Source organism: Scylla paramamosain, chromosome 23, assembly GCF_035594125.1.
Source record: "Scylla paramamosain isolate STU-SP2022 chromosome 23, ASM3559412v1, whole genome shotgun sequence".
NCBI classification, from domain to species: Eukaryota; Metazoa; Arthropoda; class Malacostraca; order Decapoda; family Portunidae; genus Scylla; species Scylla paramamosain.
Window position 1 is genome coordinate 6,781,118 of NC_087173.1, and position 16,547 is coordinate 6,797,664.

The window sequence follows — 16,547 nt, forward strand, 5'->3', positions numbered from 1 at the left end:
CACAGACCCTGGATTGGCTACCTCCCGCCAACTTTGCTGGGCTAATATGGACTTACTCTATCACTCACCTTCTACTCTTACAATATTGTCTCTCACTGTTGAACCACAAATTGCATAAATCAAGAGACTGAAAACAGGAATGAAATAAACAGCATTGAGGCGGTAGTGGGTCTTAATCAGGGAGCGCGCATGAACGCATGAGCCGCGCACTATGGATAACCTCCAGCCAACATGCAGTGCCCACGTTCTCTGGCCGCCAACTCTTTGTCTTGATGTGTGAAGTGTGTGTCCACCGGCATCAGAGCTTTTGAGCTCCGTTACTCGTGTAGATCCTATGGCAGCCAGCAACACTCTCAAGTATTCTGTACAAGTGCACGATCTTTTATTGTCATCCTTTTTATTTCATGTTAATCAAATTTGTGAATGTTTTTTTTCTAACCTCTGCTTTCTAACTTATTACTTATTTACTAACCATCATAACTTTCCTCTCTGTATTGGCACCTAACAGGCTGTTTTAAGCCAGCTATAATGAAGATGCAGTGTACACGGTTCAAGTTTGGCATGGGATCTTTGCAATGAGCATGACTTTCTGCTTGTGTGTGCAAACAGTTGGTGAGCTTCGCTCCTGCTGCTCACTGCTGACGTTGTTGCGTTTCATGGTTGGCAGCAAGGCACACTCCTTACCCTTCTCACTTGTCAACAGCTCTCACAGTAACCCTCACAGTCAATTTTTAAGCTCTCGTCTTTTAAAAACACTTTGCCAATTATGTCTCATGTTTCAGTGAAAAGTAAAAAAATTTTACTTGTTTTATTCCCATGGCTCATTCCTACTGAGTGTTGAAATGTCTTGGACCAGTGTAGATAGTGTTTCTCCTTGTTTGGTGTTCTGTACTACGTGGTTTAGTTGTGTCCAAGGCATATGTATTTAACCACCTTCCCCAACTAAAATCACGCATGACCTCTCCCTACAGATTCGAGTAGTTAATGCGTTCCGACAGGGGCTCGATGCTCGGCCTTCCAACCCTAATCTGGCGGCGGTGCTGAAGAAGCAGTCATCCCTGAATAAGAGGCTGTCTCAGGGGTCCTCGTTGGAGTATGCCGACCTGTGTCCGGACCCTGAAGAACTCACAGTGCCCGAGATCGACGTGGAACGCTTGTCCTCACACAGTCATACGGAGACAGCTGTGTAGACTCCTGTTTTAGGCCCTCATGCCACTTTCTCAGGGCCAACTGCACCTCCAGCAGCACTGGCAACAACAGTAGTGTGATCAGCAGCCAACAGCAGCAGCAGCAACAATATGAGCCCTTGACCACCACCACAGCAGCTAGTGGGCGCCGCCTGTGGTGTGGTAACTGGGTGCTGGGCTCCGCTGCAGCTAAAATTGACTGACTGCCGCAATCAGGGTGACTCAAATGGGAAAGGGCATTGAAAGACAGCCCATACGTATGTGGGAGGAACAACAGCTGTGGGGTCTCTGCAGATTCGCTGGAGCAGTGGACTGCTTACGTTCCCACAACTCTTTTTGTCTTCCGGGGGGCATTTTTTGCTCACCTGCAAATACCCACCCTGAGTACACACCCGTGAAGGGCACATCCACCTGTGTCCTACCTTATGGCCGTACCTGGTGCACAGACACACTCACTGGTGTATGCCAAGGACTCACTGACAGTGTGCCGCGCCCCTTGTTTCATTATGTCCTACTGTTAATAGTCTTGTGTATAGTAAGGGTTGTTATTGCATAGTCTACCAGTTATAGAAATGGTAAAGGGTTTTTGCCAGAGGGTTAGATCTGTTGAACATTACTAAGGACAAATTACATTATACCTGTAGTCAAAGGATGTTTTAAATCTCTCTAAGGAAGTTGTGGAAAATTGTATATTCATGAATGTTCTTGGTTCTTGTTTTCTAAAAACCATGTTGGCTGTTCCTGATGCTAGAGTCTATACATCTCTGTTTTGTTTATGTTTGGCAGTATTGTTTTGTCCATTTGCTGTGTATGAAAGGAGAGTCTTAGGTTGTATGACTGATGGTACCTCTTAGCTTAAGTGGTATGATTGTTGCGTTGCTACAAGTTGTGTGGTAAAGCTAGCCTTGCTACAAGCCCGACTTCACGTCACACAACCACCACTGATGTCTTGGTTTCATTAGACATCTTTGCATTTAATACTAATAATCCTAACATCATGGGGGTAATTTTTATGGAGCAATAGTTGTTTTGAAGTATATATAATAGTGATGATGCTTGTCAATAATTCAATCACTGAAGGTAATTGTCATGTTATGTAATTATGATATTACAAATAAACTGGTGCATGGTTGTTTCCAACCTTATCACCTGTTACAATGTTGGCTAGCCAATGGAACCAATCCTTATTGTTGTGCCCATGTGAGGAGCACTCCAGAGGCCTGCAGCAGATACAGTTTGCCCCAGGAGTCAGCTCTTACAATTTGTCACATCCCAGGAGCACCAGCTTGTCAGACCTAGGGCATACTAAGAGCTTTGACTACGGTTTTGTAGTAAAGATCTGCAGGGGCCCCTCACCCTAACCCACGGGATGTCTTGCCAGCCTAGCTGCCAGCATGCCATGTCCCCCAACAACCCATCACCTGCTCTGCCTTGTCCTGTCCTCATTCCCAGGTCTTCTAACACCACTACCCTTCCACCATCACAACTCTGTTCCTGGTTGACTTGGTGTCTGTGTGCGTGGTCCGCCCCCTCCCATCCTGTTCTTAGATGTGGCAAATATGCATTAGTTTTAAGTCAGTTCTCTGGGCTGTTCACCAAACCATTACACATAACAAATTGTAGTCAATAGCAAACAGTTATTTCATTCATTTCTGTAGAGAAAATGAAAGATTTTCTAAATACTGAAATGTTGTAAATCCAATAAATGTTACTGTAAACTGGTAGAGGTAACCAAGATACAACCTTCTGTAAATCTTCAGTCATTTTGTGATGCTCGTCTCTTGATATGTCAGCCACGACACTACTTTAATATTTTGTTTGTCAACTAATTCTTGGACTGAGGAAGTGTAAGATCAGTGAACTTTGATAAAAAAAAGGCCTTGTACTTCTTCTCTTTGTCCATTATCTGATGTGTGTGTGTGTGTGTGGGTCCGTGGGTTGTTTGTGGAGTGTGGAGTGGCAAAACCATGAAACTCCCTATCTTGTTCAGGAAAATGGGAAGAGCAACCCACAGTTTGGTTAGTGTTGTGGTGCGAGCCGGGATGACTGGTCCCTGCCGCTGAAGCAGCTACTGAAACTCTGCCACTACCCACGCACTCCAACGCGCGTACTACTTTAGATTTTTCGTGGATATAAACAAATGGCTTCTATTGTTAATAGGAAAGAACATTACTTGTTGAGTTTGTTAACTTTAAAGATAAAGGTTTTCGAGAGTCCAAATCTTTTCTTCATATTCCTCAAATGTTAGTTTTGATTTTTAATCATTTGTTAAAAGACAATGTATTAAAGTTAGCTAAAGGCACAATTAATGCAAATAGCTCTTGAACCATTGCAATGTATATATCAAAGTAAATATTGTTGGATATTCACCCTTGTTTCCTGCACACACCATGAAGCAACACAGAGCTAGATTGTGGCACCAAGCTTGCTTTAGTCAGGGGTCAAGGATGGCTTGCATGTATTTCATCCTTAACTCTTTTTATATATGAAGTATTGTATATAGTTCTGTAAATATATCAATCCAAGATTCTGTAATCATCATTTGTGAAACTTATTAGCCCAGCTAGCCTACTAGATTAAGTTTTTTCTTCAGCTGGTAAGATCTTACCATGTGGGTTTGACAGGTAACACTGGACATGTTACTGAGGACAACTTGGGTTTTGGTTGCGTGATGTAATCATGGATATCTTTAGAATTTCATCAGGAGGTAACTGCAAATAGAGAAATGGGTTAATCGTACAGGAAGAGGTAAAGACTTTGAGGGAACACTGCATTCCTCCAAGAAGCTACTTGACATTGGCATACTTTTCCATTAAATACTAACTCTCGTTGTCTTCATCATCTCCAACACCTGGCATTAGTGAAACAATGTTTTCATCCTTGCATCATTTGAATTTTCCCGCTGCAATACTACCAGACACGGGAAAAATTGTGTGGCAATATTCTGCGTAATTAAGTTGCCATTAAGTGCAGTGGAATCTCGAAATAAGAAACTTTATTCCAGATATAGTAAGGTGTGATCCATTTAAAATAAATTCATTCATCGTTGAGAAATTAACGTGAGCAAGAATTCGGAACACCGAATACTGCGCATGTGCAGCTAGTCCAATTTGCCGTCACAGTGCGCAGTTCACGTGTGTCTGTGATGTGTGTGTGTGTGTGTGTGTGATCCTTCCATTTTGTTGTTCCATTGCGATAGAGTACGTTGGTTTTAGAATATCTTTAAAATCAAGTGACCGGTGCCTCAAATATGGGCAGTGGCTAATATAGAGTACGTTGGTTTTAGAATATCTTTAAAATCAAGTGACCGGCGCCTCAAATATGGGCAGTGGCTAATATATGAACAAACAGTGAGGACTACCACAGAGGCTGTGAAAGGGGCAGTTTTGATGAGAGAGAGAGAGAGAGAGAGAGAGAGAGAGAGAGAGAGAGAGAGAGAGTGGGGAGGGGGGGAGAGGTGAAGGAGGGAGGACTACATCACACATGAGTCACTTGAAGGATTTGGTTCGGCCCCTCCCTAAAGGTCCTCCCTCACCGTTGGTGTTGCGCTAACCTGTGGTTGCGGCACCTCTACCAATGAATCCTAGTAGCTTCATCTCTGCCGGTAAAGGTAAGGTTGTTTCCTTCGTTCACTGTACTTATGTAGTATCTACAGTACTGTTGTTATTCTTCTTCATTATTATTATTATTATTATTATTATTATTATTATTATTGTTGTTATTGTTGTTGTTGTTGTTGTTGTATAGGTAATTCTTATAGATACTTCCTCCAACCTTGCTTAACAAACTATACTGCTGGGAATGAATTTTACAGAGGAACTGGGATATTAATACTAATTACGCACGTGGAGGTAACATCCTTAAGATGAACGAATAATTACGTTGTTTCAAGAAATATTGCACGTGCATTGTAATAGCATGGCGAGGATTATATCATAGACCATTTTTCTGGGAGATGGAGGAATGGAATGGCTTTGCGATGGCTTTTGTCGAAGTGAAAACGATGAAACCATGACCGTGCTCTTTTGCTGCACTACATAAACCCGCATACCGCATCACCGCATTAGGTCCTCATTGTTACTGGCCACAGCGACATCTCTCTACGGTCTTCACTAGCGTTCTCTTTATATCTCCACCCCGACGGGTTAACGGGCATTAGGCTGCGATGTTCTCGGCCAAGTCTCGGCTGTGATTCCTGTCTAGCTGTGATTTAGTTTGGCAGGCGCATGCTTCGATCGTTTATAGCTTAGGATGAAAGATTCATGGGCCATTATGGTGCGAGTATATTGTGAAGCTGCAATTTTATTTTAAGGAAATGCAGTATGATTGAGGTACAAACACACTAGTTCAATAATTAAACTAAAGATTACGTATTTGACATAAAAAAAAAATCCATGCTGATAAACCAGTTCAATCAGTTTTTAATTCGTGTGAAACCTGAAGCATTTCATCTCTGCCGCTGGTGGCCAGCGACGGACCGCTGACTGGATGCCGTTCACACTAAACATAATCTCGCAGCGGTTCGGCGCGACACCGTCACGTTACGTCAAAATAAAAAGGAATTATGGTAAACATTAACCGATGGGGCCATGGTATGACGTGACTGTGTAGTGTGAACCTCTTATTCGAACCTCAGTCTTTGCTGGTTCGGATCCAACCTCTTTGATCTTTCGAATCCTTGTTTCAGCGGACTCGAACCATCATCCTGGCTTTTTAGGAATATACGGATAAGCCCTTTTTGAGAAACTATCGATTGTTTTTCATTTCCTGCTTGACTGACGACTCTAGTGAGAGAGAGAGAGAGAGAGAGAGAGAGAGAGAGAGAGAGAGAGAGAGAGATGTATCAAGGGAATAATAGCGTAACAACTTTTATTCGTCGTACAACCTCTATCTTAAGATGGAATGAGAAGATAATTCGCTAGAATTAGCAGGATGAGAAGTGAAGTGTGGGGTCAGTAAAATGAGACTAGGGCATTGGGTGCAGGATACTGGATCAAGCCCTCCGTAGGTGTTTTGGCGAGAGCAGGCAGAGGTGCAGGAGCGACAGGGAGAATTAAAACGGTTATTAGAATCCGGAACTGAGGCGAGGCACGAGGGTGACGGTGGAGTCTTCGGCCATGTAGGAGCCGAGAGTGAGGTCGTCTATCATGGCCTGCTCCTGAAAGATGAGGTGAATGTCTTGAACCAGCAGACCCCACAGCCTGGACAGTGTGATCTTCAGCTGCATCACAGTCCGGTATCCCCACGTCTGCACCACCGCGGACCGCCCCGTCATCGTTCGCACCGTCACGGCAAGCGGCCCTTTGTACTGCCCTTCAATACCCATTATGTGACTTAATATAAATGTGAGGGCAGGCCAGCACGGTCCCGGCGGCGCCATGTGTTAGGTTGCTGCAAGACACTGCTAATAAAGAAAGGTGGAATCGCCGTGCAGGTGTCAAGAAGGCACATTTTCACGTGATGGTGATGGAATGTGACATGCAGGCAGTGGTTCAGTACCTGCACTTCATGAAGAATACCTACCTATGTAAGAAAAAAATAAATAAATAAATAAAATAAAATAAAATAACAATTATTTTTTTTTCACATAGGTAGGTATCCATGAAGTACATACTATTATAACAATAATAAAGTTCAAGGAACAATTTATCAGTACCAGAAATGTTGGAATTGATGGACTTATCTATCCATGAAATTAAGAAAGACCGATCACCTGGTGTGGACTTAACTGTATTCCAGTACTGAGTTGCCAAATATACTGAAGGTTGGTAGAAATAGTGATCCAGAACGTTAAGGAACTAGAGCAAATCTAAGCAGGAAAAAAGACTTAAGAGTTCTTGATATAAACGCAGGCCTTCTCCGTACTTAGGCTTGATAGAAATCTAATTGCTACTTAGCAACGCTTCTCAGTAGTACCGTCATCCCTTAGTCTAATATTGGAGCTAAATGGAAGCTTTCACACGCAGCCACGAAAAAAAAAAAAAAAAAAGTAGCTTGAGAATATTTGCCTGTGCCGCGGGAAAAAAAAAAAAACTTTGCTCGGCTCAATATATTACACTCAATTGTAGCTTTTACAGGTACCTACATAACCACCTCCATTACAACAGTGTGTACTGTACATAGTACGTAGTGGTACGTGACGCAAGTGTAGCCCTGGTAACGCCCACCTCTCGCGATTGTAAGATTTTTAGCTTCCATGGATTAACAGTGGAAACAAAATTTCAATATCTAACGCCCTATTCTCGCGATTGTAAGGTATTTTGGCTTCCTTTGATTAAGAAAAAGCGAAAACAAAATTTCAATCTCATGTTCCTTGCGTAAAGGAGACATTGTGAGTATATTTTGTGTTCATAGGAGCAATGGGAAGACAATGTTTAGCTTTTAAAAATATTTAACTTCCAAACAAGGTTTAGAAAGAAAGAAAAGTACATTTTACTGAGTGATGTAAACTTCCAATATACATATTTTACTTCTACATTTCATGGTTCAAAATTCTGTAATTTTGAGAAAAATTTTAATCACAATTTTTTTTTTCCCTAAATTATGAAAAAATGTTCAATCTCACAATATTTACCTAATAATAGAGGTCTACATCTTGCTTGCTTCATGTAAAATACTTGCATTTACATCTTAAGTTAACACATCCTTTTTATAATGATCCATACGTACCATCTTTAATCACGAAAAGGAACTACATGTACTTACTGTTCAGTGGCACCACACTGCTCATGAAACATACATTTCAGCACTCTTATCAGCCAGTTATACTGCCACTCTGAAAACACTTGACTGTACATCTATCCACACTTCCAATTTTTCTAGCTTTTATGCTTTTCATTGCCTCTAACTTTTTTTTTTATGATGGACTCATTTAATTTTCTTAACAACTTATAAAGGCAAATAAAATTTCTTGACTATGAAAACAGTATGTATTTTTAATCTTTCACTCTTGTCTTTGTACAGTATTTTACACTTTGAAACAATGGTGCTACCCTTTCACTGGTTTGACTCATAGGGCTATAAAGCCATAAAACACTATTTATTACCACACCTAACCATTAACAAGAAAAACACCACTTGGTCAAACACCCCCAACAAGAAGTGCCAACAGTGGTCCACAAGATACTATTGAAAAGATGAAGGATGGCAAGGCTAGTTGGCACTCCTTCCTCATATTAGCACTTTGCTCTCCAGTTGCTCCCACTCCTCAATCTTCACATCCTGGGGCTTGGTGGTGCGGCCCCGGAAAATGTGTCCCTCCTGGTCTAGGGCGAAGTTATAGTCAGTAGGGTTCTCCATGGCTTCCTCAATTGCTTTCTCCAAGTCCTCCCGCTTGATGAAGGTTTTGACAAGTTCCTGTGAGTGGAAGAGAGGGAGTCCCTAGAAGCAATGGTGAAGATTTCTAGGAACAGAACTAACCTGCACTGCAAATGGGAATAATTAAGAAAGTCTGCTCCAACCTATCCCTACCTACCTATGGGTACAATTCTATGCAGAATGAGGAAAAATGCACTCTATATAACATAGAATGCAATGTAAAATATAGAGGATGCTCATAAATTTTCTACTTTTATCTGGGTATACAAACTTGTCCAAGTTACAATAATTGCATAGACGAAATGAAAAAAAAAAGTAGTACATATACAGTATTAGGAAGTTACCTATCCTAGGTAATAATCTGTAAGTCATACAGGTGTTTAGCCTCACACAGGATCTCATGTGTACTACTGCCATTTAGTGGTGTGTGTAGGTGGTCACTTTTCAGAGATCATTTTAAGATAGTAAGAGATAAAGAGGCTAAAAAAAAAAAAAAAATGAGGACAGCAGCATGAATGCAAGTAATGAACCCACTAAGCTGAAAGAAGTATGCTTGAGATATGAATACAGTATACTTAGAAAGATAATTTGAGATAAAATGCCTGATTTGCAAGCCATTAAAATAGCACATATATTAAAGATGTTTTTTTTTTATCATAGAATGTGCAAATCGAGTAAAAAAAGAAAAATAAATCAAACCTAAGCAGTACATTTATAAACAGAGAAGTTAATGACAAATAACAGCAATATCTTCCATTAGTCAAATTCACAGTTCATGAACTCAGAACTTTATAAAGAGTACAATAAAAGGATCTAGTGTGGATTAATGACTTGGTGTGGCTGAGAAGATACTGGGTTTCAGTACACAATTTTTTGTAGACTCACTTTACCAGAAATCTCTGACCATATCAATTAAACATATTGGAGAAACTGAAACCCCTGTGCTCAAGTAATATAACAATATATACTTCAGAAGCAACTGTTAATTTTGTGAGAAAGAGAAAAGCTAACTTGCAAGGTGACAAGAGTGTCTGTTCTCACCTGTGTTTCATTAATGATGCGCAAGGCTTCCTGCTCGGCCTCTGCCGCTATCTGGGCCTGCTTCACCAATGAGGCCTCCACACGTGCTATTTCAGCCTCATGTTCCTTTCGAATTCTGAGGGAAACAGAGATAAATTTTAAGGAATAATGACATGGCGTATCCAATCTGATAAATTCCAATAAGTCCAGTCAAAAATAATTGATTGTCATAAATGCCTCATGTACCAATTTCCTTGAGTATAGGTCAAATTCTGAAAGCCAAATATTGGGATGAACTTCAACACAGGGATCAGATTTTTTAAATAAAAAATTCAGTCAAAAAGCATTGGTTGTTGCTAATATAACACTGTCATAAATCTATTATCTTGTCCGATTTGCTGTGGTCACATTTGTCCTAATGTCTTCCAGCAGTTCACTTCTGAGATGATTGGCTGCTGTCATATAGAACACTATCAGGACCATCCTCTTTGATGCTTATTTATTGGAGACTTGGAAAGTTAGTCCCCATCCACAATGGCTTAGGCTAGACTCATGACATCTCATGCTACCCACTGTTTGATGTCAATGACAGGGTTGATAGCAGTGTGTGGATAAGCCTCTGCCTCATAGCTATTGCAGAAAAATGTTCAGCTTCCAGCTTGACTAATCTGACATCAGGAGTTCATCACTTCTATATGTGACCACTCAGCCATTGCCATAAGATGTGAAAGTATGTATGCTAAGCACATATGAGAAAGATAAATAGACACCTTTCCTCCCTGAGGGCTGCTACTCGTAGGTTCTCCTGTCTGTTGTACTCCATTAGTTGCTGGTGTTCCTCCTCCTCCTGTGCCACCTGCTGCATGGCCAACTCTGAGGTGTCTGCAGTCCTGACAGACTCCTCTCGCAAGTGCTTCCTGTGGAGGAAGTTACTGGTTTACAAGTGGATTATGAAGAGATTGTGGAAAACAAATAGATATTTGTACCAGTGTCTCTTTTTATATGAAATAGGTACATTCTACAAGAAAAAAACTCAAGAATTCAAAGATCCTAAAGGACAAACTGCTTTCCCTATTACATGAAAAATAGCAATAAATAAAGAGTAGGTTTTATTTGAAAATTAGTTTTATACCTGACAAGCTATTAGTGAAACATATTTCTGCAAATTTTTGGAGAGAGGTTTTTTCCCTGCTGATACAGTGTTGAAAATTGGACAAGAGCAATGCTAACTGATAAAAATGATTAATTGAAAATATTTAAAACAAAAGTTTTAAGACATGTTATGAAGAATGAGTGTACAGACAGCTACCTCACAGAAAGAAGGAGGGAGACAGAAGCACGGCTTCTAGGCCAGCTTAGCAAACACCAACTATAGTTATGATTACTATTCATGGTTGAGCTACAATTTCTGCATGACTATGGAATCATTTGCCTTGACTGTCACTCAAAGCAACAAGCTAAAGTGTTAAACCAGTGTGTGCATCAAAACAAACAAGGGAAGACAGAGGGAGTGACCTGACTGCTTTCATTACGGTCTTGTAGTTGTCATTGAGCCGTTTCAGCTCTCGCACATCTGCTTCAGGCACTTGTGGCTTCTTGGGGATCCTGAACTGTTTACTTGGTGCAACTGGCAGCCAACGTGGCTTTCTCCATCTGAAATAAAACAGACTTTCTTCAGTGACAGTATGTATTATTCACATAGATGGAATAATACAGAAAGTAACAACATAGCAAGATCATTAAATTTTGTTAGTTACAGATATCTGCATCATTATATTTTCATTAGTAATGAAATAATAATGAATTATCATAGTTCTATATATATATATATATATATATATATATATATATATATATATATATATATATATATATATATATATATATATATATATATATATATATATATATATATATATATATATATATATATATATATATATATATACAGAGAGAGAGAGAGAGAGAGAGAGAGAGAGAGAGAGAGAGAGAGAGAGAGAGAGAGAGAGAGAGAGAGAGAGTGGAACCTCGGTTACTGAATGCCTCCCTTTTCGAACAGATTGCTTTTCGAACAAAATTTTGAAGTCATAATTGCTCCGATTGCAGTACCATAATTCAGTTCTAGAACAATTACTTGACTTCAAATATTAAAAGACAGCAAAAGCTGTCATTTATTTCTAATTTATAGTTTCTATAAATATTTACTTTGTTTTTATATATTTGGAGGAGAGATACAGAGTGTAAGACAGTAATTCAATCTTTGAAATAAGGTAAATGTGATCCCGTTGATGTAAACAAATAGTTTCCGGCTCTCAGGAATAAGGTGCCATCACTGCAGAACTGCATTTTTCCAGTGGCTTTTCCCAGCAACAAGATGTCCAAATGTTATGATCACCTTCATTTTGGTGGTAAGTGGGTCGCTCTGTATCTTCTGATGAATTCTGTGTCACTAAACATAAGCTGCAAAGAAAGGGTAGACTGATGTCTGGGAACAGATTAATCCATTTTACATTGATTCATATGGGGAAAATAGTTTGTTTTTAAACAGCATTCAGGAATGAATTAAGTTTGAGAACCGAGGTTCCACTGTGTGTGTGTGTGTATATATATATATATATATATATATATATATATATATATATATATATATATATATATATATATATATATATATATATATATATATATATATATATTAGATTCAAGTTTTCAAACCCAAATACAAATTTACAGTTAGCTTGGTGCATCATGTGTGTAACATTTACTTCGATTGTATGGTATTAGCCTTTAGCATTCTTTGCATTTTGAGAATGTTCATTGCTTTATAATTATTAATTTTAATGCATTGAAAGAATATATTTTAACTTGGTGTGATTAATGCAGTTACATCATTTGATTCACTGTCTTTGAAGGATCTTGATCCTAATGAGTTTAGGATGAGTGTAAATATGAACACTGATATTGTATTAGAATGTGTGAAAGGGGCATTAACCTCAGTTAATGCCCCTTTCACATGCCAGTGCTTGACAGAGCAGGAAGGGAGTGCTTGGATGTTGGTGGAGGCTCATCTGGTGTGGCTGCCCCCTGGGTGATTTGCATGGACGAAGCGAGGCACTACAGATATATAAATTTCGTGATAGACAAATTATAGAAAAAAAAAGAATAACTAAAAAAAGATCACACAACAATGCATGACTATTATTTGGTAAGGCCATCCAGACTCTCAGCTCAGTACGAGGAAGAAACACCGAGACCAGTATGAGACTGAATACCGCCAACTTTATTCTCACTACTGCTGTCTGGACTCGCACTTCTGCGTCCCGGCACTGGCATGAAGGCCAGACAGGGAAGGCAGGACTGGTGAGTGGTGAGCAGCACGTCACTGCTCACCTGTCCCTGGCTACTCTGCCACCCACCTCACACTCTGGCTGCCCAGGAGGGACACTGCAGTCTGGTTCACGGGATACCATAGATGAGGGCTCCCCAGGAAACAGCGGAGTGAAGAACTCATCGTGCACAACAAGCCACCCCAGAGTGCGTGTCTTGATCTTGATCTTGGTGAAAACACGGAATTCTGAATTCTGACGGTCTAACGGTATCCCATGCTTCCTTCCTGTCACTTTTATTGTATTATATATAATTTAATATATTATTTTTTCCGTGAATCAAACAAAGTTCTGTGACATAGAAACTGTGAATACGACTGTCTCGTCGTCGTCGTCGTTGTTGTTGTTGTTGTTGTTGTTGTTGTTGTTGTTGTTGTTGTTGTTGTTGTTGCAGCAGCAGCAGCAGCAGCAGTAGCAATAACAACAACAACAACAACAACAACAACAACAACAACAACATTTATCTTCACCCGGAGGTATAGGTAACTTTTAACCTCGTGTAATACATGAATAATGTACAAAATTATAATAAAAATAGATATCTTAGAGAAATGAGTAAAACTTACAATTGAAATGGTTTTAACACTGAAAGCAGAGATATACTTCATGCATGTGCATACGTATTGGATCAACAGTACTGTGGTCTTGTCGTGTAGATCCATATACCCAGGCCAAACTGCCTGGACGCGGAGTGACGGCGGATCACGTCTCGAAGTAGCGAGTACTACGAGCAGTACTACTGCATTCATCGCTGTCTTAAATTAAGATGGCGTTGACACACTTGACCAGTGATCCTAGAGACGATTTCTATGTAGGAGCTCTACCCCGGACCAGCGCGAAAGAGCGGTATGAACCTAATCTGAGGCGTCATTATTATGTGGATAATGTTGTTTGCGAAGTTGCGCCACCACGACCCTCAGAAATCCCAGGGTGCGTTTTGAAGCACTTTGTTCTCTTGTGTGTGTGTGTGTGGTGCTGGTATTTGTCGTTATGTTAGAATCTATTGAACAGTTAAACTATAGAGCAGTGGTTCTTAACCTTGTTGGAGGTACTGAACCCTGCAAGTTTCATACGTGCATTCACCGAACCCTTCGTAGTTGGAAAAATAAAATATTGCACAAAATTAACCATGCAAACACACCACCAAATCCTTGAGACTGACTCATTGAACCCCTAGGGTTCGATCGAACCCAGGTTAAGAACCAGTGGTATAGATACAATATGACTGTTCATTGTGTTCGAATCTTTGAGCTGAACGTGTAATGGGGCTTCATGTACAACATACGTTTGTCAGACTAATATTATTACGATCAGCAGAGTCAACATTTGTCTCCCTCCCATGTGCCTGTCTCCTGCCTTAACATAAAGCTTTATAGTCGAGATAAGGCACTGAAACGGTTGTGAGTGCGGTATCAGAAGAGCCAGTAGACGCTACATCTTACTCAGATATTAAAAAATAGGGAATTCTTTGATCAAGATTGTCCCCAGTTACTGAGGTACCTTTACTTAGTGTATTGTAGTGACTGCTGTTCTTCCTAGTCCCTCATGAGTTGTCCTGGACATACTTTGGAAAGGGAACAATTGCAAAAATGTATGTATGTTGAATAAAAAGAAAAAAAAGGTTCTCCCTGTAGGCTCCATTAAGGTTAGGTTTCTGAGCCGCCGTGCTGGAAGAAAACTATTCATCTTCCCTTCCCATGGCTTTGTCTTTGATGGAAGAAGGAGAGGTGATCTGAACCCTCGAAATCACTGTGTGGTAAACTAAATAAATAATTAGAATAGATAAAAAATTGTGTTTGTTTGTGTGTGTGTGTGTGTGTGTGTGTGTATATATATATATATATATATATATATATATATATATATATATATATATATATATATATATATATATATATATATATGTGTGTGTGTGTGTGTCTGTAAAAGGCGATGCGTTACATGAATGTCATTCCTAAACGCGCAGCCAACATGCACCACTGGAGACGTGACGCGTCAGTATGTTCATGGAAATGATAGATGTTTGTTTGTTTACATATTTTTTTTTTTTCTGAAAGGTTAATACTTTGATAATATTGTTTTTGTATTGATATTTTCGAAAATCAACTTAGAACAAAGATTATTTATAAAGTGGATCAAAATATCTAAAAATAAATAAACAAATAAATAGATAAATAAACAATAATAATAATGATAAAAACAGAGAGGGGATGGCAAGAACCAGTAAGCGCACGAGAGCTGCCTCGCGACAAGAAAGGAGGAGGCAGCGAACGTGTCTTGTAGCTCAGTTTAGTATAACACAGAGAAAATCAAAAGACATTCATGTGAGGGGTATCGCACACTGTGTGGATGCAGTGCCACGTTTCCCTGACGCCCGGCACGCTATTCCTGCCGAGGGCGGGTAATTAGGTGCTCCTGGTGCCATCAAGGCGTGGAGTGGTGTTGCAGCACGCTCCGCACCTCTGAGGCGCCGCGCTGGCACAAACACCTGCACATCAACACCCTGCCTTACCCTCCTCGCCGTGGTGTGTTGAAGATCTCCACGGATAAAGGAGAATATGTCGTGAATCGGTCCTCAGTCTAGCGGCGCCATATGACCCCGAGGTTGTGGTGTTTTGAATCAGCCAGTCAGTAAATAAAAAAAAAAAAGAAAAAAAAACGAAAAAAAAAGATAACCTCTTTTAAGGATAAATTATTCACGTGATAATAGTTTGATAAAATTGATAATAACAATAATGGTGATACCAATATTAGCATTACAACCACTGCTACTACTACCGCTACTACTACTACTACTACTACTACTACTACTACTACTACTACTACTACTACTACTACTACCACTACTACTACTACTAAATAATAATAATGATAATAATTTTTCGTTTCGTTTCGTATCTACAGTTCACTTGTTAATACCTTTATCCACATTCCTTCGTTTTTTTCCCTTATTCTTTCCTTTGTATGCTTATATGCGTTTTTATTCTGATAATTTTCCTCTCCCTACCCTTTTTTCCTTCCGTTTTCTTGTTGTTTCTATCGGGATTTGCCAAATTTCTAGGCCCGCGCAAGCCAAGTCAATAATGATGTCAGGTGATGGAAACAATTACCAATACTGTATTATCGAAAACTCGTTGGCCGCTAAGCGAGGTAGAGCCACCAGTGGGAAGCCAAGACACCATTCCATCACTCACAGATTAAAAAGAAGGTCCTTATTCTTAAACGCTTCGGCATCTGTCTCGACAACTTTTAACGAGATGATAGTGGAAGATATTTCGGGGTTTTCAAAGGCGTGTTCGTGTCTCTTGTGGTAGTTTAACAGTGATTCTACATTGCCATTAGAAAAGTTATCCTTGAGAGTTCAGTAATCTTTGTAACCTTTGAAATTAGTCGTAAAGAGATCCCAGGGTGTTTAAGAATACGAGACATAGAGTCGTATTTGCAAACATTTCTTCGTCTTATCCTTTAAATTTGAAACCGTTTTAGGGAATCTTTGTGTGTGAAGATATTACCCAAAAGCACTGCAGGTGAAGGGGTAATGTTAATTATCACAGCCCATGATGCTAAACGGGTACGTACAGACCAGGGACTGTATTCACCAGGCGGCTCCAGCAAGTCTTGGCTTTGAACTGTGTAG

The 16,547-nt window shown here is 39.9% G+C and overlaps 2 protein-coding genes across 23 annotated transcripts in view; one reads left to right on the top strand and one right to left on the bottom strand.

The window, feature by feature from the left end:
• Positions 1 to 3,401, top strand: part of LOC135112084 (plasma membrane calcium-transporting ATPase 3-like) — a 229,423-nt gene extending 226,022 nt beyond the window's left edge. For 20 of the 21 annotated variants that reach the window (XM_064026012.1, XM_064026024.1, XM_064026011.1 and 17 more), the window contains one exon: positions 972 to 3,401. In XM_064026012.1, the coding sequence (XP_063882082.1) occupies positions 972 to 985 (14 nt within the window). In that variant the 3' untranslated portion in view covers positions 986 to 3,401. The remainder of the gene's footprint in view (positions 1 to 971) is intronic. The other variant, XM_064026029.1, reaches the window with a different exon arrangement.
• Positions 3,402 to 6,075: 2,674 nt separating this feature from the next.
• Positions 6,076 to 13,646, bottom strand: LOC135112083 (small ribosomal subunit protein mS26-like). Of its 2 annotated transcripts, XM_064026009.1 has the most exons (6): positions 13,477 to 13,646; positions 12,941 to 13,078; positions 11,040 to 11,177; positions 10,295 to 10,441; positions 9,546 to 9,660; positions 6,076 to 8,543 (listed from the first exon to the last, which is right to left on the bottom strand). In XM_064026009.1, the coding sequence occupies exons 2-6, from the start codon at positions 13,033 to 13,035 to the stop codon at positions 8,358 to 8,360; spliced, it is 681 nt and encodes a 226-aa protein (XP_063882079.1). In that variant the 5' UTR covers positions 13,036 to 13,078; positions 13,477 to 13,646; the 3' UTR covers positions 6,076 to 8,357. The 2 variants fall into 2 exon arrangements, with proteins under 2 accessions (XP_063882079.1, XP_063882080.1); XM_064026010.1 differs by lacking the exon at positions 13,477 to 13,646 and having other exon boundaries at positions 12,941 to 13,097.
• Positions 13,647 to 16,547: the final 2,901 nt, after the last annotated feature.